This window comes from Epargyreus clarus, unplaced genomic scaffold (assembly GCF_041222505.1).
Source record: "Epargyreus clarus isolate Ecla_fem2 unplaced genomic scaffold, WU_Ecla_fem_2.2 ptg000009l, whole genome shotgun sequence".
In the NCBI taxonomy this organism is placed as follows: domain Eukaryota; kingdom Metazoa; phylum Arthropoda; class Insecta; order Lepidoptera; family Hesperiidae; genus Epargyreus; species Epargyreus clarus.
The window spans coordinates 6,610,419-6,633,724 of NW_027332217.1; the positions used below are offsets into that span (position 1 = coordinate 6,610,419).

At 34.7% G+C, this 23,306-nt stretch overlaps 1 protein-coding gene across 1 annotated transcript in view; it reads right to left on the reverse strand.

Moving 5' to 3' along the window:
- The window catches only part of LOC140744852 (alkaline phosphatase), a 137,548-nt gene that overhangs the window by 3,178 nt on the left and 111,064 nt on the right, over positions 1-23,306 (reverse strand). The window contains exons 3-8 of the mRNA XM_073076545.1: positions 20,974-21,055; positions 15,866-16,007; positions 14,226-14,400; positions 13,281-13,459; positions 7,002-7,209; positions 1,476-1,655 (exon numbers count right to left, since the gene is read on the reverse strand). Of these exons, the coding sequence (XP_072932646.1) occupies positions 1,476-1,655; positions 7,002-7,209; positions 13,281-13,459; positions 14,226-14,400; positions 15,866-16,007; positions 20,974-21,055 (966 nt within the window). The remainder of the gene's footprint in view (positions 1-1,475; positions 1,656-7,001; positions 7,210-13,280; positions 13,460-14,225; positions 14,401-15,865; positions 16,008-20,973; positions 21,056-23,306) is intronic.

Genomic DNA, 23,306 nt, shown 5'->3' on the forward strand with positions numbered 1-23,306 from the left:
TATCTCTGTCTACCAACTTCATTACAACAAATGTCTAATCTATATACTTTACATTGGAGGCACCTCTGCATCATAAGGATTGAAGAATTGAAGTTCATATCTTCCATCATATGTCTCTACTCAAAGACCTTATCATATATTCGTAAGCTCCAAATGCCTAACTTGTATGGTTTAGGCAGGAGGCACCTCTGCATTATCAGAGTTGAAGAGTTGAAGGCCAAATTTTCCATCATATATCTCTACCTATCAACCTTATTAAATATCCATAAGTTCCAAATGCCTTACTTGTATGGTTGAGGGAGGAGGCACTTCTGCATTACCAGGGTTGGAGAGTTGAAGGTCGAATTTTCCATCATATCATGTTAATCTAGATACTCAATGTTCATTTAAAGTTTCATGAGAATTGAGTGGGCAGAAGGAAAGTTGTCATAAAATATGTAAAAAGCAGGGGTAGTGATGATGAGTTCCACCCCATTACTTAAGTTCTAATCATCAGAGCATACTTATATTATAGTAGGAAAGTACCGCAACAAAACACCCTTTCATATGAAAAAAATAAAATTGAAATTGGTTAAGAAATACTCGAGTTATTGAAGTTTATATCGGGAAAGAAAAGAAAGAAATCGGGTTTTTCCAATTTCCCGGGAAAACGGGCGAAAATTTTCAAATTTCCTCGAAATGGGACCCCCTGTGAAACTAGCCGCATACAATGGTGTATGAATCATGTCGATCGGTCGCGGCATCGTGAAAAAATCGCCGAACAAACATAAAAAAAAAAAAATATATACGGTCGAATTGAGTAACCTCCTCCTTTTTGGAAGTCGGTTAAAAACGATTTACATTTCGCAGTTAATCCCTTAAAATAAAGATATTAGAATTTCCTTTAAATGTGTGGTAGTCAGCTTAAAGGTAAAATTGTCGAAATGTTAATAAATGAATGAGAAATTTCGATAACGAAATAAAATGAACTTTATCCGTAAAATACTTTTCAATACACGAAGTTTTCAATGTGTAGTACCAACAAACCAGTAAACAAAAGTAGATAACGTTCATTTTAAGCGACCATATTTATGCGGTTTCCACATTGGGAAGTTTGTGTACTCGGGCGTAAGCGGTAAATTCACTTTATTCGGATAGGATATAAAACAGCTCAAATACTGGCTTTTTGAATATTCACCTAGGTACTAATAATATGAATATATCCTAAGAAAATACATGTAGTATTAAAATAAAAATAATATTATTATAAAACATATTAATCAACAAAATACGTTATGCAGACGATTATACTTTACTAAAAATTGATAATATTTTAAAAGTATTTATTTATTCGTAACAAATTTAAAACTGAAAATAAGACGCAAAAATATATGCACGTTGTATGCAACTTCAGCTGGAAAGTTTCAACTTTTGGTGCCGCAATTCTAAATCTTATCTGTTTTTTGTGTATAATTATAAATATAAATACAACTAACCTTCAAGCAATAAGAAGAAACCTTTGTCATTCTTCGTCAGTATAGACAAAGCAGCACGAGTCATATCGGCTAAAGATGGATCGTCAGCTTTCACAGTGGGGCTCGACGACGTGCCCTCGTCCGCGTCCGCTACCGCTCCCCGCTCCGCGTTGAAGTCCATGTGAGAATACTCGAATAATCCTGGACAATGTTTTTTGTAAAGATACTTCGAAAAGTTATACTATCTTGAAATTGTAAAACATTTTCGCTTTCGCGGAATTAATTGTAAACATTATATCCTTATGTACAACTTAAACCAGATTATTATCCCTAAGAATACTTCCTTCTCCATCCTGATAATAAGGCGTGGGAAATAAATAAAAAATAGGATAATTACGCCCATTTACTTATTTCTGCAGCTACTTATTTACTAGAATAATAAGGAATAGTCCGCTTTCACAGGCTCGACGACGTGCCCTCGTCCGCGTCCGCTACCGCTCCCCGCTCCGCGTTAAAGTTCATGTGAGAGTACTCGAATAACCCTGAACAAATGTTTATTTTGTAAGCGAGCAGCTTTTAACATGTGATTGTCGTACACTTCGAGTCACACGTTAACTTCGAGAAATTCCTTATGCTATACGCAAATTGTGAAACAATTTTGCTTTCTTGTTTTGTGCCGTACAAATAAGTAGATTTTTCACTATTTTAATGCCATCAATATCATTTCATCCGTACACAAAAAATTGAAGCTAGGTTACTAATTTTATAAATAGTACTGAGAGTACTCCTATATTCCTAACTTAGACGACTTTACAAACTAAGCTCTTTATACAAAACTTTCGGACTTCTAACTTGTTAAGACAAATTTATTATTGTTGTATTGAAATTTGTGTGATCCGTAAAGTTAAATGATGTTATAACCTTTTAGATGTAACTTTTATTTTGGTCACTATTATGTTAATAAACTGGTTAAATAAATAATTGTATGAGTAATGAGTATGCTTCATTGTAAATATCTTTTTTTTAATATAGCAATTGGCAAAATCAACTATCTGAAATATCTATTTGGTAGGTACTATATAGGATTATAGATGGCAAATTATAGAAGCGTATACAAATATATCTAGTACTTTAGACGTGTATTAATATTGAATTGCTTTCATTCGATGTTACGACGGCCATTCGCGAAATCTATTTACTCGTCTTTTCTGGCGCGCAAACGTATTAAATGGGATGAAGTATTAATCTACTAATCATGAGATAACATTGAGTATTTATTTTACTGAATACCTGTAAACAATATGCGGTTCACCCCTTTTACTGTCTCACTGCTGGGCTCCTCTCAAAATGAGAAAGGCCGAAGTCCACGAAACTGGTCATGTACTTACGTATACACTTCACATACCTTTGTAACTTTTTTTAAATATTTCTTAGGTTTACAGTTTACTCACATGTTTTCCTTCACCGTTAAAGCAAGTGATAATTAATATCTAATACTCATAACTTTAAAAAATATAATATTTTTGTGCATATTTTCTAGTACTCCAGAAGTTTGAAAGAGAAGTTCCTTTACCGACAAGAAGATTAAAAAGGATTGTAAGGATTACAACCGTCGTACTGATTACACTGTCAACACTGTAAAATGAAGTCCGGTGGAGGTAAATAAGTTCGCGTTTCATAAAGAGAGAAGCTTAATGAGACTGTAGACTCATTAAAATCATCATGAATCAAGATTATTTAATTTACAGTATATAAATAAAGTCGTAAATATAAATGAAAGGAAAGAAAGCAGCTATTTTTACTGAAGCCAGTAATTAATTACATTAATGTCTATCTTATAGTAAAATGTGTAAATAGAAATTGAAAGGTCATCACATATTCAGACTCAATTCATAAATGTTTTCAAAGCTATTGTATGTAATTGAAGGTTGTAGAACCCTTTGTGGTTCGACTCCGGCAGCACCACCACCACACCTATTTCTACTTAATAACAGCAGTGTTAGACGCTGCTGTGTTCCGGTTTGAAGGGTGTGGTAAGGGAGACAGACTTTTCCGAGGCGTTCCAGCTTAGTCCTCAGGGGTAGCGGCGCATCTGTGGCCGACCGCAGGTGGGAATATCTAATCCTATCTGGGGTTGATTACAGATGTCCATGGGCGGCAGTGGCCACTTACCATCAGGTGGACTGTATGCTCGTCTGCTACTCCTATACCTATTACAAAAAAAAAAATAACGTGGACCAATAAATTAATACACAGTTTTCATATTTACAAGGACAGCTTGACAGCTCAAGCAAAGACTTAACAACAAAAGACTTAAAAGACGTGTGTAGTGTGTAGCCTAAGGCGCCAAGCATAAAGCTTTGAAGCCTCAAATTTACTATTCAGAGTGAAATCTAATGGGTTGCAGGAAAATTAATCATCATGAATGCTGTATTCGTAATCAAAGCAATACTATAATTTTAGCGTACTTACTCGTACTTTGATTAATTAAGTACGAATTTACCTGTTCCTATAAATAGGAAGATGTGGTTGTGATGTTTTGTGGTAAATGCAGGTTGCATCTAACTTTGCAAAGGTTTGCTTTAAAACCATTTACAAATTACCAGTGCAGATAGATAGTCAAAACATTGGTTTTTTATGTTTTGATATCTAATAAAAAGCGTAAGAATAAAGGAAGTGAATACAACGCGATGTTTTAAATTTTCAAATTAACAGCAAAATTTTATGAACCTATTCTAGAATCATAGCTAAAAACATACATTTTTCCAATTATAAATACATCTTCAATAACAGTTTATTAGCTGAAGTATCCATCAATATTTACTTAATTATATTGCTTACTCGAGAGGTTATTGACTTATGAATGTTTTCTATACCTCTGTCGGTTTCGTGTAAAACCTTCCCATCCGGTCCTTTGAGGTTGCGTGCTTAATATGCTGAGTAAGCCGACCCTTAAACAAACCCCACAAAATCGATCCTCATAACAACCGCTGGTATAGCATTTTCAGAAATTCGTGATACATCAGTCAGCTTTAATTAAGTGAAATAATGGACGCGCCATTTCTTTTATCAGGAATTTTCACGAAGCTTGCCGATCTTCCAACGGAAATATGTTACCGAGCAAAATTTTTAGTTAATAATGAAATATTTCTTCATTAGACACGAAAATGTAAAAACAGAGAGTACGTAATTTTGAATTCTTTAAAGTATGAATTACATAAAATAGTGAGTAAGATTTTGGTTTATTATTGGCTTAAATTAATTACGAGTATAATATTTATTTACTAGTTGACCCGGCAAACGTTGTGTTGCTATATAAATAAAAAAATGTTAATGGTGAACAACCCACATCACTTAGGGGTATGAGAAATAGATGGTAGCCGATTCTCAGACCTACTGAATATGCATATAAAATTTGGTGAAGATCGATAAAGTCGTTTCGGAGGAGTACGGTAACTAACATAGTGACACGAGAAAATTCTCTTATATATAGGATGTTTCGAAAAACCGATATGCATTTCATTCCTGTATTAACTATGAAAGCTAAACTTAAATAATATGTCTCATTTAACGAATGAGGATTCTCATTCGCTATCAAGTCTTTAATTATCCAAGTGTCTTACTTATGACAATCTTGACATCAAGGAGGAAATTATTAATTGGAAATATAATATCCTTATTTACAACTTATACCAGATTATTATTCTTAAGGATACTTCCTCTTCCATCCTAATCGACGAGGGTATGAAAATAATGATTAGCCCCATTGATATATTTCTGTAGCTACCTATTTATTAGAATAGGATTTGAATAATAATAATTGTAGCATTTGTAATTATAATGAGTCGTTTAGATACAATTTTAGGAATTATTGTGAGCTATAAAAGAACTCTATTGACCTATAAACAATACAATGCGATAAACCGTTCAAAAATGGTACTGATTGTTTAAGAAATATGAAAAACATTTTTTGGAGTTTACTCCTTAAGAAACGATTTGAGTTATAAGGCCCGGTACGGAAATTTTATGAGGAGTAAAATCAAGTGTAACACTAAAAGTTGAGGCGTAACGTAGAAAGAGACAAACATATATATCTGTAGGATTGAACGTGTAAAAGAATGAGATGGAATACATTACACAGCGTATCTCATTCTCGGGGTCTCCTCTTTGCGCGATACTTCGTAGTCTCACTGTATAGTTCACTACCTCCAGTCTGAGAGTTGAATGTGTGCGTATGTTTGTACGTGTGTGTTGCGCGCCTGCGTATTATTTTCTATTCGATATATATCATAATTATCGTTCGTAAGGAGTAAACTCCAATCGTGCGTCGTAGCTGACACACACACACTTTTTTTTTATAACGCAGTCCATCTGATAGTAAGCGGCCACTGCCGCCCATGGACATCTGTAATCAACCCCATATAGGATTAGATATTCCTACCTGAGGTCGGTCACAGATGTGCCGTTACCCCTGAGGACTAAGCTGGAACACCTCGGAAAAGTATGCCTCCCTTACCACCCCCTTCAAAACGAAACAGCAGCGCCTAACAGTGCTGTTATTAGGCTGAAATAGGTGTGGCGGTGGTGCCGCCGGAGTCGAAACACAAAAGGTTCTACCACCTGATAACATTTTTGCATAGCTCGAATAACAATATTCTGATGCACTTTTTGTTTTAATTTCGACAACAGCTCCTATAGATTCAAAAAATTCAAATTATGTCTTAAAGGATGGAACCAACCGTATTAAAAAAATTGACACGTGATTTATATAATTTATAATATGTACCTAATTTATATAGTCTCGAAGTCCTTACAAATAGAATTAATTACAATACGCGAGTCATATTGAATGAATCGGCGATCACTTCCGTATTGCTTTGATTACAGAAATTCGATAGAATTGAAGAATTTAATATCCGACCAAGGAAACTCATTAAATGCTTTCGCTTTATTATATCACTGAGGATTTTAGGCATATTTAATGTAAGACAGTCATAAATGTTACCAAAATATTCGTCACAATATTCAAATAACATTTTCGAGAAGCTTGTGCTGTTATTTGAGTTTGTGTCTCATCTTGGTATGTACTCTTTAATCCCGAATTGTTCTATGCTGAATAATTTTTGACTTAAATGGTTATGAAATTCTCGTGTAAAATGATGACATTACTCAATAAAATGATTAAAACGTTTGGTATATTTGTCACTGAGTTTGACTTTTGTTTGAAAGTAATGTCCTTTGTTTAAATGGACATAAAATGGAAAACATCGAGCGTGATTAAAACCTTTCTGAGGGCGTCATTGTTCACGACTTCTGTTTGTCCATCAAAAACTACGTTCGTAATTTCACGATGATTTCACGTGAACATGGAATTCATTGCATTTTGACAAAAACAACGTTAAAACAACACTTGAAGTGTTAATGAAATACGGCCATTGAGTTATTTTCTTTCCATCGTAATCATATTGATGATGATTGTCGTAGAAATCAGTCACTAACATAATACAACCGCAGAAAAAGGAATGAAAGTAATCTTAGAAAACTTACCTAAAATATAATCAACGGATCTCGGATCCAGCTTTGCAAGTTGTTCCCTTGAGTGAATGTATTGCGCTCGTAACCGCCGCCGCTTCTTCTCCCTCGCCCAGTCTTCTGCGAGGTTCCTTCCATCCAGTCTTCGTCCTTCTCGATTCGGATGCTCGGGATCTGGTGTCACAGTTGGCAGGAAATGGCGCCTACCGCCACCCATTATTACCTTTTGATTCGACACAAATTTTCTTTATTAGAAATGTGAAGGTAAATTAAATTATCTCTGCATCTAATTTCTGCAAATATAATAACAGTTTTTCTTTTGTTCTGGATTGAAACATGATGAATATTAAGTACCGTGGAATTATTCATTGTACTAAGATTAATATTGTCCCCAGGGCTCCATCAATGAAATTTATTATCGAACTTTGGAAACCTTAATTCTGTGTATAGCAAAGCTCATACTTAGTCCTTACCTTATCATGAGCTACTTTTTCTTACATACAGCTGTCACTAGACTAAACAACGGCAATACTACAAAAACGAAGCCAACATATTTGTCTTGGTATTATTAGTTTCTACGGGAAAACGAGGTTTTTCTTTTTTACTTTGCCCCAACTCGTTAAGGATAGATGAGAAAGATGAAAAAGACCAACAAAAACATCTCAATGCAACCAGAAGATTAAACTTGTAATATTTACATAGCAGCAAATATTAAAGCATATTATATTAATGATCTTTAATGAAAGTCGCTTTCCATGAGCCTTTGAATAACTGCTGAATATAGGAATTATCCAATCTCATCTCATCAAGCTCAAAGTCCGTATATTTTAATATTAATTAACATGTATCAATAGAAATAGCTGAGATTAAATTTCACAGTACCCATACTGTTCAATCAGAAATTAATATTACATATGCAACATTAAATACACGGAATTCCACTATGTTGTCGCTTAGTGAAAGTAATTAGTATTAATCTTGAGCTGGCAATAAACAACGTGCAACACGACAAATGTAACAGAGACTAAAATTAAGCAGCTTCGCAGTAAATTTACAGTTACAAAGCAATACTCTATTCAGAATGCGAGAAAATCGTATTTAAAATAGTAATTAGAAGTAAAAATTGTACCCACGACGACGATAAAAGAATTGGAACTATTGAGATTAAGTTAACTCTTTTAAAAAAATGTTGGTTTTGCGTATTGAATGTGTAATTTCTGGCTAAGCTCAAAATGAAGTACGGATATTATTTTTATAGATTCAGATTCAGCTCATTACGTAAAAAATGTGTAAATCGATATTAACAACATAGAAAAGTAGAGTCCGCATAAAACTGCTAGTGCCGCTAGTACCGCGTAATTTAGCAAGGTAAAATGACCGAATACGTGTCTATTAACATTTTCAAATATTCGTCTTAGACGTATGAATAGTATTCTTCCATTTTATACATTTTAACATATTTATATCTACGTAAAACAGACACTTTCTATTAGATACATTGCATGCCTATTATGTACTTCCGATAACGTAAAGAAAACAAAGACTACAATGTAATGTAAATAAGAACACACCTGATCAAGCTATCTAATTAAACACAGAATGACACACGGAACTTGAAAGCGATCGTTTAATTTAAAAGTTCCCGTACTTGCTGGGTGTGTTTCAGGCTGCATTTCGTACGACCCACATAACAAACTTGTACGAACTTGAGACAAAGTTTAAATTAGTTTAGAGCCGCCAATAAACGATAGGCAACGTGCGATGTCCGCATCCAATAATTTATATGTTTTATGCTTATGAAACTAAGAATTAAAAAAAATATTATTGACAAAAAAAATATACGCGTGCTGGGATTTTCTGTGCTGTAACTTATTGTCCACATACAATTTGAAGATAGTGACCACTTCCTTATTCTCATTTCATATACTTTTTTTTTCGAGGGGAAACCTTCAAAAGGTACCCGACAACGTGGGAGCGACGCCCGGTTATGTGGGATTTTTACCCCGGTGGCCATCCTCAACGCTTGTTGGAGACCTCCGGGATCTCCGACGGAACACAACCGGAGCCCGCCAAGCGCGATGCCCCGATCGGGCTCTACCCTGGAGGAGCAGTTTCCGCTCCTCCCACACCATGTAGTGTTTACGACGGTATGCGATCACACATACCGCCGTCCTCGGGAGCTATATATCTACGGAAACTATTAGCTCCATACTAACTCGTTTTAACACTTGTAGTGTAAAAGAGTAGTTTTACCTGTTTCTTGCAAGTTTTGTTTTTTGTCTTTCCATCACATTTTTTTTCTTGATTACAAGTTCGACCATTTCACAGCTTTCCATCATCAAGATTGTTTTGTACCACATTTTAATCAATAAATAATTAATAAATAAATACATAAACATTTTCAACTACACTTTTACCATATATTGGCTTCTATTCGATACACGACACTATATAAATGATCGTACATGATGTACATTTTCGGCAATAACACTAACTTACATGAAATACGAGTATTAGTCCCGAGTCGGTAGTAAGTGATAAGCACTACGAGTGTAACGAAGGCTGAGGTCAAGCCACTAAGCAGCGGGTTTAATACCCGGCGACACGGAACTTGGGATTCGGTCATATATCGTCTAATGCATTCTATGAATAAAATGTGCACATACATTTTCCACATCCTGCCTACATTTTAACATAAAGCTATTGTCCAAATTCCACGGTTCTAGCTTTGGTAGTTAAAACAAATAAATTCTAATAATTACAACATGTTTGTGCTTTATGCTTTACCCTCTTTTTTCCTTCTTTTTCCTTTTCTCTATTTACTATTATTTCATTTTAATGTACATTATATTTTCACAACCTGCCATCATCATCAAAATTGTCACGTACAAAATGCTATCTAACAGCAACTACGCCGTTTTATGTACCATAATTTTAATCAATAAAGAGTTAATAAATATTATAATTGAATACGATCATACAGTCGTATGTTCGATACAAGGTGAACAAACATCTATATAAATGATGTACATGTCTGGCTATAATACTAACTTACATGAAATACGAGTATTAGTCCCGAGTCAGTAGTAAGTGATAAGCACTACGAGTGTAACGAAGGCTGAGGTCAAGCGACTAAGCAGCGGGTTTAATACCCGGCGACACGGAACTTGGGACTCGTTCATATATCGTCTAATGCATTCTATGAATAAAATGTGTACATACATTTTCCACATCCTGCCTACATTTTAAAATAAAGCTATTGTCCAAATTCCATGGTTCTAGCTTTGGTAGTTAAAACAAATATATACTAATAATTATTACAACATGTTTGTCCTTTATACATTTTGAGTTTGCTATATTATCATTTCTACCCTCTTTTTTCCTTTTCTCTATTTGTTATTATTTCATTTTAATGTACATAATATTTTCACTACCTACCATCATCACCAAATTGTCCCGTAGAAAATGCTATCTAACATAACCCATTCCGTTCGTAAAATAATTTAAGTCAATAAAAAGTTAATCAATACTACTAATTAATACATACATACAGACTGAATACGAGTATTAGTCCCGAGTCTGTAGTAAGTGATAAGCGTTGCGAGTGTAATGAAGGCTGAGGTCAAGTGACTAAGCAAGGGTTTTAATACTCAGGGACACGGAACTTGGGATTCGTTTCATATATCCTAATGCATGAATAAAATGTGTACGGACAATTTCCACGAGTGTAATTAAATGAAAATAATACACGATTAACTTGTCGAAAGCCTTTGTGTGGTCAGTGGTGCATTATGCTTTTAGGCCGCGAGTATTTCATATCTAAATATATTATGTTATCACGTATTTTGAAAGGATATTTTTAAAATCAAACGAACATACGAGTATTAACGTGTCAACTTGTACTGGGGGCCTACTACCATCTTTTAAATACCATCATAGTTCAGGAAAGTTTTATTTCCTCCTTAAAACAGTAAAATATTCCGTCATACACAGTTGAACAAACATAAACCGGTATAAATTTTTCGCTTATCCATTGTATAAAACAAACTGAAATATGACGATTTTACTTAAAAAGTTAAATTTCCTGCAAAAAAGTAATAGTATGCTTAAAATAACATTGTGTTAAGAGATGGAAGTAACCCCCTTGATATGGTGAAAGACTTTATTTCTCTTAAGAATTGACATTGACAATTCACTTACAGAGAAAACACAATCTTAAAACTATTATATGCCACTTGGCATAAGTAACATGATATAAATAAATGATAGTATAACAATAATAAGTATATTGAAAGAATATGTATGGTATATGTATGTATATATATATAATTATTTTGTATCTAAAACAAAAACAGTTAAAATATTTTTCAACAAAGAGGGTAGATTCAGAAAAGTACACTCCGGATTGCAAGGAACACTGATGATATTTTTATTACATGTGTACACATACGTATTGCACATACGTACCTATTGCATATTTATTAATTATATTATTCATTTATTATAAAGTACACATGACGGTTTCGACGAGAATTACCGACTATTATCTAATAATCATAACCGTGACCAACCCTTAGCATTCCCTCCTAAACACGGAAATGCGCATGAAATTTAGCCACTAACGATAACCCATCCAAATTTCGAGTACAATACTAAAATCACAATACGTAATACTCAAATTAATAATATAAAATAGTACTTTGGTTACCAATAGTTAACCCAAATGGTCAAATAATACGTATACAATACCCAAATAAAATTAATTAATTTGTGGGAAGCATCACCAACGAGCAACCGAATGAATTCATAATATAAACAAAGGTTATTGGACTGAAAGTATGCATGACCGATTCATATAATATTACCTTTGTGAAATGTAATTGACCTCATGCTACAAAAGTAGCAGACGGGTTTACAGTCTACCTGATAGAAAATGCGTACTGCGGCACATGGACACCTATAATCAACTCTAAATAATATTAGATAAACCTTAGGCAGTGATAGCCTAGTGGTTAAGAAACCCGGCCTCTCGATCGAGGGGTTCGAGGTTCAAATCCCACGCACGTACCTCTGATTTTTCAAAGTTTTGAAAAGAAAACATCGTGAGGAAATCTGCATACATGAGAGATTTATAAAAAAGAACTCAAATTTATTTGAAGTCTACCAATAAGCACTTGGCCAGTTCAGCGGATTATGGCCTAATCCTTCTCATTCTGAGAGGAGACCGGTACCCAGCAGGGGAACAGTAATGGGTTGATGATGATGATGAGGTCGGTCACAGTTGCCCTCGGAAAAGTATGCGTATCTGAATGGACTAAGGTAGAACGAACACAACAGCGCTTAACGCTGGTGTTATTAGTCAGACATATCACATTATATTTTTCGGTACCCATATGAATCCTATATAATTTTCCCAGTTCATAATAAACTTCAATTAAATTAAAAGCATTTTTATAACAGATGTAAGAGTTTATACCAAAGTTATTTATTATATAAAAGCCCTATTTTGTCTTTTACTTACTACTGCTGATACTTTACCTGCGAAGAAGTTCTTTAACTTAAAAAGGACTAGTCGTATATTCCTTTTCCCTTTTTTGGGGAGAAAGAATGGCTCTAAGCCAAGTCGAAACTAGTAATCACGGTACCTTGACATTTATTTACTCGAGCTGAAAGCTTAAAGCTTGCGATAAACTTTTTAAGGATACAAACAACTTTCCTATCGAAAAATACAAGTGTTTTCAGCATAACATATGAACTGGGGCACATTTATTCCAATTCTAAAAGTAATCTCAAAAGTAAAATTTATTAAAGGTACCTACTACAAAAAGCAACATGTTGTTTTACTAAATAGTCTTTGAGTCTCCTCTCAAAATGGAAGGGCTGTAGTTTAATACTCTGGCCATGTGCGGTTTTATAGATTTCTTATTATTTTTAGTACATTAAAGACATTCTCCGGCCACTGTTTAATCTAATGCAAATCACAATAAATTTCTATTGTACTCATCACTTTGAAGAATCACAGGCGTGATTCGAATCAAATCCATTTTTAAAGTGTTAGGCTACATTTTACTCCATCAACGAATATTTTTTCGCTTAGGCTGTTTACCGACTTCGCACCGACGCGGAACAGTACCGCACCTACTGCTGCACTAAATATATAAAAGTACATAAAAATTCATGAACATGTTACTACTACTACATGCTGGCTACTTCAAAAACAGAGGTTTGCTATCGCCCTTAGTAAAACGACGAATGTGAACTACTTATTACTTTTTACTTCACCAAAATACTTACATTTATATTCCTCCCTGGTTCGTTTTCAACCAACTGCAAGGCGATATCCTTGCAGTCTCTGCGCACAGTGGGCGGTACTCTGCTGTCATCTTCCCAATACCTGGAGGGTGCGTGGGCGTAGAGCGCCGCCGGAGTGGCATGGGTGATGCGAGCGGTAGTGACGATGCCACTCGACTTTCCTGAGAGATAGAATTTTGTGATTATACATAAAGAAGATAGGGGATGAAGAGGAATTTAGTGATCAGTGAACATATAGAAGATAAATCTTATTTATAATTTGAAAACACATTTAAATAGTGAAATATCCATTTTTTTACCAGATCGGTAGATGCATAACTAAATCTAAATATAGTTAAATAAATCAAATTATACTTGCTTAAAATCACAGATCAAGTCAAAGAGAAGTAATAGATACTTAACTTTTAATACTATTTATTTTGCTATAAATTGTGTTTCTGAAATAGTTACACAATGACATACGAGTATGTCACTGTGTAACTATCACAGTAACACAATACAACAACAACTATTACAGTACCTACCTAATATTACAGTATAACTTTTTGTTATTATTCATATCAAGTTACCGACCCAAAAACTCACTATGAAGTCTTCGACAATCCTATATTATGTTACATAACAACTCAGAAGGCAATTATGCACACTGACCTCTCAATATCCCTATTGAAACAATTAAGTATTCATAATTATGTCTACCTTATAAAAACAAAGGTATTGCTGTGGTTGAAGGATTTTGGTAAGTGAAAATCACTTACACGGGACATCGCAACCCAATCTCCAGGATGCTCTCCCTGAAGATTACTGTAACGGCAGCACTTTAATCCTGTTTGAAGTTGATTAGACTTCCATAAACGACGATAACTTACTATTAGGTTACAATATATTCATGTTAATATAAATGAACCTTCACATTCAGCAACTAACCTGCATCATGCACCCAATCGATCAACGACGTAACTTTCGAGTGTATGGCGGATGCGCAGCTGTTGAATCTACCTCCAGCATCCAAGCCCAGAGTCTCGTATCTGGCTTTAACTCCACAAAGAAGAGCAGTAGCGCAGGCCGACGATTCACCAGTCTGAGCGTCCACGTTATATGTCTGAGAAGAAAGGAAGAACAAGAATGATGCTCTTACATTTTGTTATTCTATCTTCCTCTGTATCTCACACAGGTTCACAAGATAATAAATCATCGCGTGTAGGCAATAACCTTAGATATAATAAATGAGACAAATCATTATTATTTAAAAAGTAAAATAAAAACTTGGGTACGTAGAGACTGAGAAGATTTGCGGTTTTCATCTAATTTTAATTCTCAATTTCTTTTATCTTTAGAAATAATGTAAGACCTATCCAAGTAGGAAAGAAGTACTTTATGTAATGTTAAACGTTCACTGCATATTGTTATTAGATCTGAATTAGTTCTAGAGCTTTTTCTGAGATTTGAAATTCATTGCTACCATTAGAGCGACAATCAACACAGAAACACTTTTCACACTTTTAACTACTAAGACCCAACTTGGAACAATTGGACTAAGAACAACTTAACTACAATATAAATTATAACTTAATATAAATAAAGCAGTAGAATACTTATATTATACCGTAGATAATTTCAAAGAAAAAGGTCAAATATATATTTTTAGGCAACATTATTTTACCGTAAAAATTTAGAAGTTACTTTGTAAGCATCTTAGAATCTAAGATAATTTGTAACTTTAATCCTATTCACGAATACTTTGCTTAATAAAATTTGGAACTTAAAGGTATGCCTTCGGCGTTGTTTGTATCCGACCGTCCCAACCCAAATGTTGCAGATAAGGAAATCTATTTACTTAAGTTTTAATTAAACCTGATAAATAACAAGATATCGTCTTAAATATACGTTAGATTTTCTTCTCTTTCCTGTAGCGAATAAGCTCATTTACGTCTAAAACATACATTAAATGAGGAAAACATGTAATTAGCTTATTTTCCTATTATCAAAAGAACAGGTAACTCAGGTTGTTTACGAATATTCATTCCAAAAGCAAATTAATTAACCCATAGGCGATTTCCTTAAAAATCACTTCTTGAGGAAAAGTATTTAATTACTGTCTAAACAATACGATCAACTCACAAAATCTCCAGGTAAATAATTATTTGTTTCTGTATAATATACAAATGACAGTATATGGCAAATGAGTCTTCCTAACCTAATCCTCAAGAGTATCATTCCCACTGCTTTTCTTAAGGACTCGTTAGGAAGCCTTGTTTGTCACCAAAAATTTCCATTAATACAAATTATTTTTTGTTGGAAACTTTTGTCGTATAGCTGGTTAAAGGTCCCTTCTTATAATTGGAGAGTTCCATGATGCTGTAGAAGAAAAAAATCTTGGCTGCGGAACATTCGAGAGTGGACGGGGATAGCAAACGCAGCTGAACTATTTCGCCTCTCAAAAAACCGTGAGGGATTTCAAAAGCTGATAGCCGACCTTCACTAGTTGGAGAGGCATCGCAAAAAGAAGAAGATGCTGCTGTAGTGAAGATTGATAAATGTTTGCTTACATAAACATAAAGTGTTACCTTCGCTAGCGCCACAGCAGGAAACGTATCCCACGCCAAGTCTGCGTCTTCCCCCGACTGGCCTCGTCTCTGCCCACGCAAGATTCTTGCTGCAGTTGCTGTAGTCAAGCTCATGCCGTCACCAACTACTAGGATCACGTTCCTTGAGGAAACAAAAACATAACATTATTTTTTGTAAATTGTTTAGTAAGTAATAATCTTAATCAGATGTCAATCAGATAAACCGAAGCGCCAATGTCTTGCAAACTGTAGATGTAACATTTATTATTGGTTACAATTACAGAAGTTTCATTACGATTGATATCATGTGTAAAAATACTGGTTTACATTTCTTACAATTTGCGATCATATTTTACAATTAAATTTATTTCCATTGAAATACAAAAACCCGGCACTTGGCTATAAATTTCCCTTATCAAAAGTGATGATATAAACGTCAGCATTGTTCGAACCCGTATAAGTGACCAATAAAACTGTTACATTTTATTATTTTAGTATTTACCCAGATTTTATGCGACAATCCAATTAATTATACAACACAAGAAATAAATGTATACATTCCGAGAGCGGTTTACATTTCAGCTTTGTGTTCCGGTATGCATCATTAATCTTTAAACATCCTGCGCTTTTTCATATCTCCATTGTTAAATATAACAACGATGTGATACCTATAACATGCCTTCATATATTCGTAGATATAGTACAATATAATGTAGGTAGTTACATGTTATTATTATAGTACCTAGTATACATATAGGGAGTGTTTATCACGGGCAGTACTTTTTAAGGAAAGGCCCTACTTCTACAGTTTCAGTTTGGAGTTTGTATATTAGAAAGGTGTTGAGAAAACTTCAATAGTGTAATTTGGAAATACGACGCCATCTCTTCTCGTTTTGAGGGTTTACAACTTAATAAGTAACAAAATTTACAAAAATAAAAGCATTATACTTTTATTACAAGTATTTTCTTGATACGTTCCTGAAATAAACTCGCAGGAAAACGTTCTGTTTTTCAACGGGTAAATTTAAACTAGCACGACTAAGTCTTGCGCTATGCCTTTGATGGAACACAGCAAAAATATAAATGTACAGAGAATAGAAATGTACGTATGAACAATAAACGGGTTATCCCTAAGGAGCATCTCCTTTAGATAACTAGGATAGAGAATTCATTAATATAACAGATTTATGTGAGATATGGTTAATAACCTCACATTACGTTAACACACTGAATTATAGTTAATTCCTTTCTTATTCACATTGTAATTGAAAGTAATAAGGAAAAGACCACAAAGCGGTGTAGGGGCATGTATTACTGGTGTATTATGATATGGGATGTGTTCAAAGGGTGCACAAAACGCTCTTTTTTAAAACTGGCAATATACTGACTATAGCTTTCGCTAGTTTTAATTATAAAAAATATAAGCAACGTAAAATATTTGACGTTAATTCAATCAATTTTATCATTACATAGTACAAATTTTATTATAAACGTTGTTTAAGGAATAGATTGTTTATTGGGTAAATTGTCCATGAACAGTACACCCGGCCCGTTGCTACCAAATTGAGTTTGACCCAAGTAAATTAAATTTGCTCTAGATAAAAGGAAACCACTAGAGTGATAAACGCTCTGCACAGAGTGTTAGAACCGTTAAATAATTTATCCTGAGGAGAGGGAGGTAAAACCAACTTGAAATAAATATGACGATAAAATAAACGCTTTCTACACTCACAGCCCCACACTAGGATTCCCTGTGTCGTGGGTGCCATGGACACACACATAGACAAATACACAAACACCCAGACCCAGAAACAGAAATCTAAATTTAGATATCTGTGTGGCCGGGGATCGAACCCGGGTCCCTTTGCGCGTCAGACCGGTATGGTGACCGCTCCGCCACGCGGATTGTCTAAACAAACGATCCGCGAAAACAAAGTAAGTATAAAGGATCCAACCAAATTATTAGCATAAAATTGAGCTACTTAGAAGTCATTCACTTCCCTCACTCTTTCGTTCATAGAATTCAATGCACCTAATATTGTATTATATTGATGAATCGGTTTTTTTTTATTCGAGTGCGAGTAATGTTATTTGAGTGTATTTATGTATGTCACAGTCTTTGACATACATATATTAGGTATCTTTGAATTCGTCTAAATTGTGGGAATAACAAAGGTAATATTTTTAAGCAGTCGGGACATTATCTCATAGCAATTCTCCAGTCTATTTCAGCAAATTTGTTACAATGACATCTATAGATCCAAAAAAATATTTCCTTAATGTTTAAACATTTCATAAACATACAACATTTCTTACAGTAAAAAATTTACTGTCGTAGATAAGAATGTCATTGTAGTAGTGCGCTAGCTCTAATTTCCAAGCATTTTTTATTCCAGCGCAACTAACATTATTGAGCGTAAAGATGTCGGCAGTCCGTTTTAATTATCGATAACGAGCGCGGCAGCGCCAGATTACTCTCGCCATTAAGCGCAACCTCTAATCTCCGAATATCTGTAAGCTTCAGCTATAATTATTAGCTAGCTATTCTTGGAATCTGATAGATATTCCTGCTGACAAGATTCCGGAAAATTTCCGAAATACCTTCGAATACGACGTCCGAGTACTTAAGCAAGAATACGAGCGTGCATGAGCCTTATTTATGAACGAAAACGATCAATTTGCACCCACGTGTGTGTGTGTGTGTTTTGTATGTGTGGTTACGTGAAAGAGAAAGGGATGGAAAATATGAGCTTGGCTCCGTTTGCGGGTGCGTGAGCTGCAATTTCATAAACTATATGAACTGTATAAAATTACATGCAAAAACATTAAAATTCATAAATCATTCTTACACGTAAATCTCCTAATACTTCTGTTTAAAGGGTAAAAAAATTAAATCTTTATTTTATAAGTACTTTTTTGTAAAATTTTAACTTCTCCTGTTTTCCAAAACAGAGCCGCCGAAATTTCATTGAAAGGCCAATACACACAAAGAAGCCATTTGTCACGGGGCGACAAATTGTGTAATAAACTTTATTCCACCCCTTAACCTCTCCCCTATTCTGTCTGTGTGTCAGCCGAAGCCTTGGCAAGTGTTTCTGTTCCGAAAGTTCACAATTTATAGCTTTATAAAAAAACCATATAAAATAAATAAATACACAATTTATATTATAAAAGTTAGCAATTTCATTTAATTGTTTACAATTTGGGTCCACACAAATTGTTTTGTACAAAATCACTGTTAATTTAGCTAAAAAATCTTAGAAAATATCTGTGTATGTATGTGTATGTGTTTTCGAAAATCACTTTCGAACAATGTATGATACCAATGAACTATGAAGTGAAACAAACTTATTTGCGGGGTATGAACCTTTTCTTAGAGTGAATAAGTCGCCGCGCTGGCGAAGTGCGAATTTTTATAATTTACACCTTAATGATCTTCCCTGGGAATTGAACCGCGGAACCCGTGATTGAGAGGGTTTTAACTACCGGACTATCACTGCCTATATAAACTCCCATATTACCCTGTTTAAACCGTATACTCATTTACGAAATGTAGAAATGTTTTAACTCAATAATTTTGAGTGACGCGACATACTTTTAATTATTCAAATAATTAAAGTCAAAGCTTTGCAATATTAAACTTGTGGTTCAGTAAACGTTTTCGGATCGTGTGTTAAAGTCAAAACTGAAAAGCAGCCGAATTAAAATTTACAGGCGTCCTTTTAAATGTTAATTGAGTCATTAAATAAATGCGAAACCAATTATAAAACCGTCGAACAGTTTTGTTTCACTTTTACAAAGAGTTAAAAGGACAGTTGTAAATTGGATCAGCTGCAATGGTTTATTTTTACTGATAAGTGGAACGCCTACTTATTTTTAATATGTTCGGCAATTTATTTGATACTTTTACATATTAAGAGATTTTTAATTTACATTAATTTAAAAATATATTTAATACTGTAATGACACGAGATGAGATTTTGCTAATAATATAAGAGTAGCACACGAGCTTCGGTCGTATCGCCGGAAAGAAGAAGAAGAAGGAATAATGACAACCTGAAAAAACTACTGATGACAGGTAAGATAGAAGGCAAGAGATCCCGAGGGCGCAGTCTAATACGATGGTCAGACCAGGTATCGCAACATCAAAGATACCAATCAACAAGGCAAGATACCAGTCACCAGGGCACTGCTCGCAATCTCTGACAGTCCACGGTGAGAGGTAGACGGTAAGAGGCTACTGCCTCCCATGGACATCTGTAATCAACCCATACCCCTAAGGGCTCGTACACAAAACTGCGATGCGACGCGACGCGAATTCGCAACGCAGAAAATTGCGACACGAATTGCTGTGATGCGATATCGTGCGACATAGCGTCTCCCAGGGTGACCATTCTTCTGACAACCGTCAACCGTACGGAACGTATTTTGAAAATTAGGTCGTGACAAGGATCGTAAAAATAACTGTGCACTTTTGTTCTTGCTTTTGAGATACAGGAAAGAGTAACAAAGAAGATTTTGAGTTCAATGGATGAACTTATCATATATGTATCATATATCATTTATTTTATATTTAGTTTCCCAAAGAACAGGGCGTTCCTCAATCAGTAATATGAAAAGTCAACAGCGTAATTTGTCATTTTTTACATTAAAGTATACGTCTTCCCACCAAACAAATACAGGTCTGTGCATCTTCCCCACACGCTGCCTCAAAATGAACTAAAAATGGCGTCAACAAGTGTGACGAAACATCGCAGGAATGCGCGATGCGAATTAATTCGCAAGTTTTTGCGATGCGTCGAGTGAGCTCGCAGATTTTACGATGCAACGTCGCATCGAAGTTTTGTGTACGAGCCCTAAGTCGAACCATACAATCTACCACCTTTCTAAAATTTTCTAAGATGGTAGTAGCAAAGAGGTCACTAGTTACTGCCACACATGTACATATGTAACCAGCTCCATATAAAGCTACGTTGTCCTAAAACTGATCACGAATACGTCATCACTTCTGAGGACTAAGATTATCATCTCATATGTTAGTTACATTTAACGTTACTTCAATAGTGTTTGTTGTATTCTCCATATTATATCAAAGGAAAAATACTTACTTTGCAATTGGTTTCTTATCGGATGCGTATTGTAATCTCTTCTGTAGTGTTTCTTGAGCTTGAGCATACCAGTAGTGGCGATCTGTTAACAAAATATACATTTACAGTAAGTAGAAACAACTATAAAAGAAGTAAACAAATGTAAGAAATTGGTTAGGTACATGGTTTTAACTATTATTTCTAAATCACAAGCATAGTAACAAAAGTTTACTGTATCACGACGTAAACGGTGTTCAATATAAGAGCCGTATTTTTCAATACATTTTCCAATACGAAATTGTCAATGTTACAAGAACCTTTAACGTATTTTTTTATGATCCATGTAAGTCTAGACATACAAACATATTCTCTACACGCATACCGGCAACTGAACTTACCCATTAGTAGTAGAAACCCAATAGTTTCCAGTACGTTTAGCTTTAATAATTTTATTTAGACTTAAACTTTCTCATTCATACTAAGAAAAGTTCATAGAACTTACTTATCTTCGAAATAAGAACCTCATCGTATGGGTTTGTAATTAAGCTTAAAATACAGCGAGTTGGGTAAATAACTTTTATGTCTATTTACAGATGAAAGCAAGTTATCATACGAGTAAGCCAACCTTTTCAGACGGCTTTTGTATAACTTTCCCCATATCTACATATTACAGCCCGGGGATCCAGACTTTAGACACGTCGCAAATCTTACAAAGTTTCACTAATCAACCTTAATACAAAACAGGCAAGATTATCTATGTACAGGCATATTTTGTGTGTGTTACGAGGGATCATGAATTTATTCTCGATGAAGTAAAATAATATTGTAATGGTAATAATTTACAAGTAGTTCTTTTTTTTAATTTCGATTTTACAGATGTTTATTATTTATTGTAAATGAGTCAATAATTCAATTCTCACCTAATGTATTCTTTGACTTATATTGTGATACTGAACAATGCTCACATTTTTAAAATTTAATGCCATCGCAACTGTATGATAAGTCCTCACTTTTTAATAAATTTAATAAGTCATGACTATAACAATAATTATCATATTTTTACACGCTTTTTATTAGCTTCACCTGTATGTTTGTATGTTTGTTTGTATGTTTGTAACCGACTTCTTTGGGCGCGATTTTGACCCACTTTAAACGGCCAGATTTCGTTCAAACTTTGTAGATTTATTTCACAATTATACTATTTACTGTTCCTTAATTGATTCCTAGATTCATTTAGATTTTCTACTTTTTAGTTAATTTTATCATAAAAGCGTGTTTTTTAGTTTTTTGAACTATATTTATTTAAATCCACAGTGAAAGTATCCTCATCATTGATAGGGTTTAACGAGAGAAACGTGAAAGCAAGGTCATTAAACATTTAATTGGCATCGCAACATTCAACTGCAAAAGCCATTATAATTTCAAAATAATATTCCTTTAAAATAAATATTTTCATATTTTTTTCAGACACAGAGAGTGATACACTGATACGGTCTAACAAGGGACGACATCATCCTGGTCAACCTATTAAGGTCCTATCGCTGGACACTGGTGCTCTCTTAGAGTAACAGGAGTTGAGGCATAATTCCCTTTACTGGCCGAGTGGAAGTTGATAGACTTCACACACCTTTAAAACATGATAAAACTCTCAGACGTGTTTTCCTCACGATGTTTTCCTTGACCGTTACACAAAATTATAATTACTTTCTAATACACATATAACTATAATACACATATATAGCCGTGATAGCCTAGTGGTTAAGAAACTCGGCCTCTCGATGGAGGGGTCCGAGGTTCAAATCCCTGGCACGCACCGCTGATTTTTCAAATTAACTATCACTTGCTAAACGGTGAAGGAAAACATCGTGAGGAAAACACGTCTGAGAGATTTTCATACCTGAGAGATTGATGTGATGTGAGATGTGAAGTCTACCAATACGCACTTGGCCAGCGCGGTGGACTATGGCCTAATCCTTCTCATTACGAGAGGAGACCCGTGCCCAGCAGTGGGACAGTAATGGGTTGATGATGACACATATAACTGAAAAATCAGAGGGGCGTGCGTGGGGGTTGAACCTTTAACCGCCAAATTGAGAGGCTGCTTTGGAGCTACTAGACCATCGATACTTTCGATATTACAACAACAGAAACAAGAGAGAACAAAGTAGTTAAACACCTAATTGGGATCGCAACATCCCACCTTTCCCAGTTTCAACCAGTCTGAGCCTTTGAGCGTGTGTCAAGGCTATTAAATATTTAATGCAAGGTAAACTATCACAAAGCAGCTCTGAAACGACGTCCCTCGCTTAAAGTTGAATAAATGGCCGAGTTTGTTATATGTAACAGTTTATTTC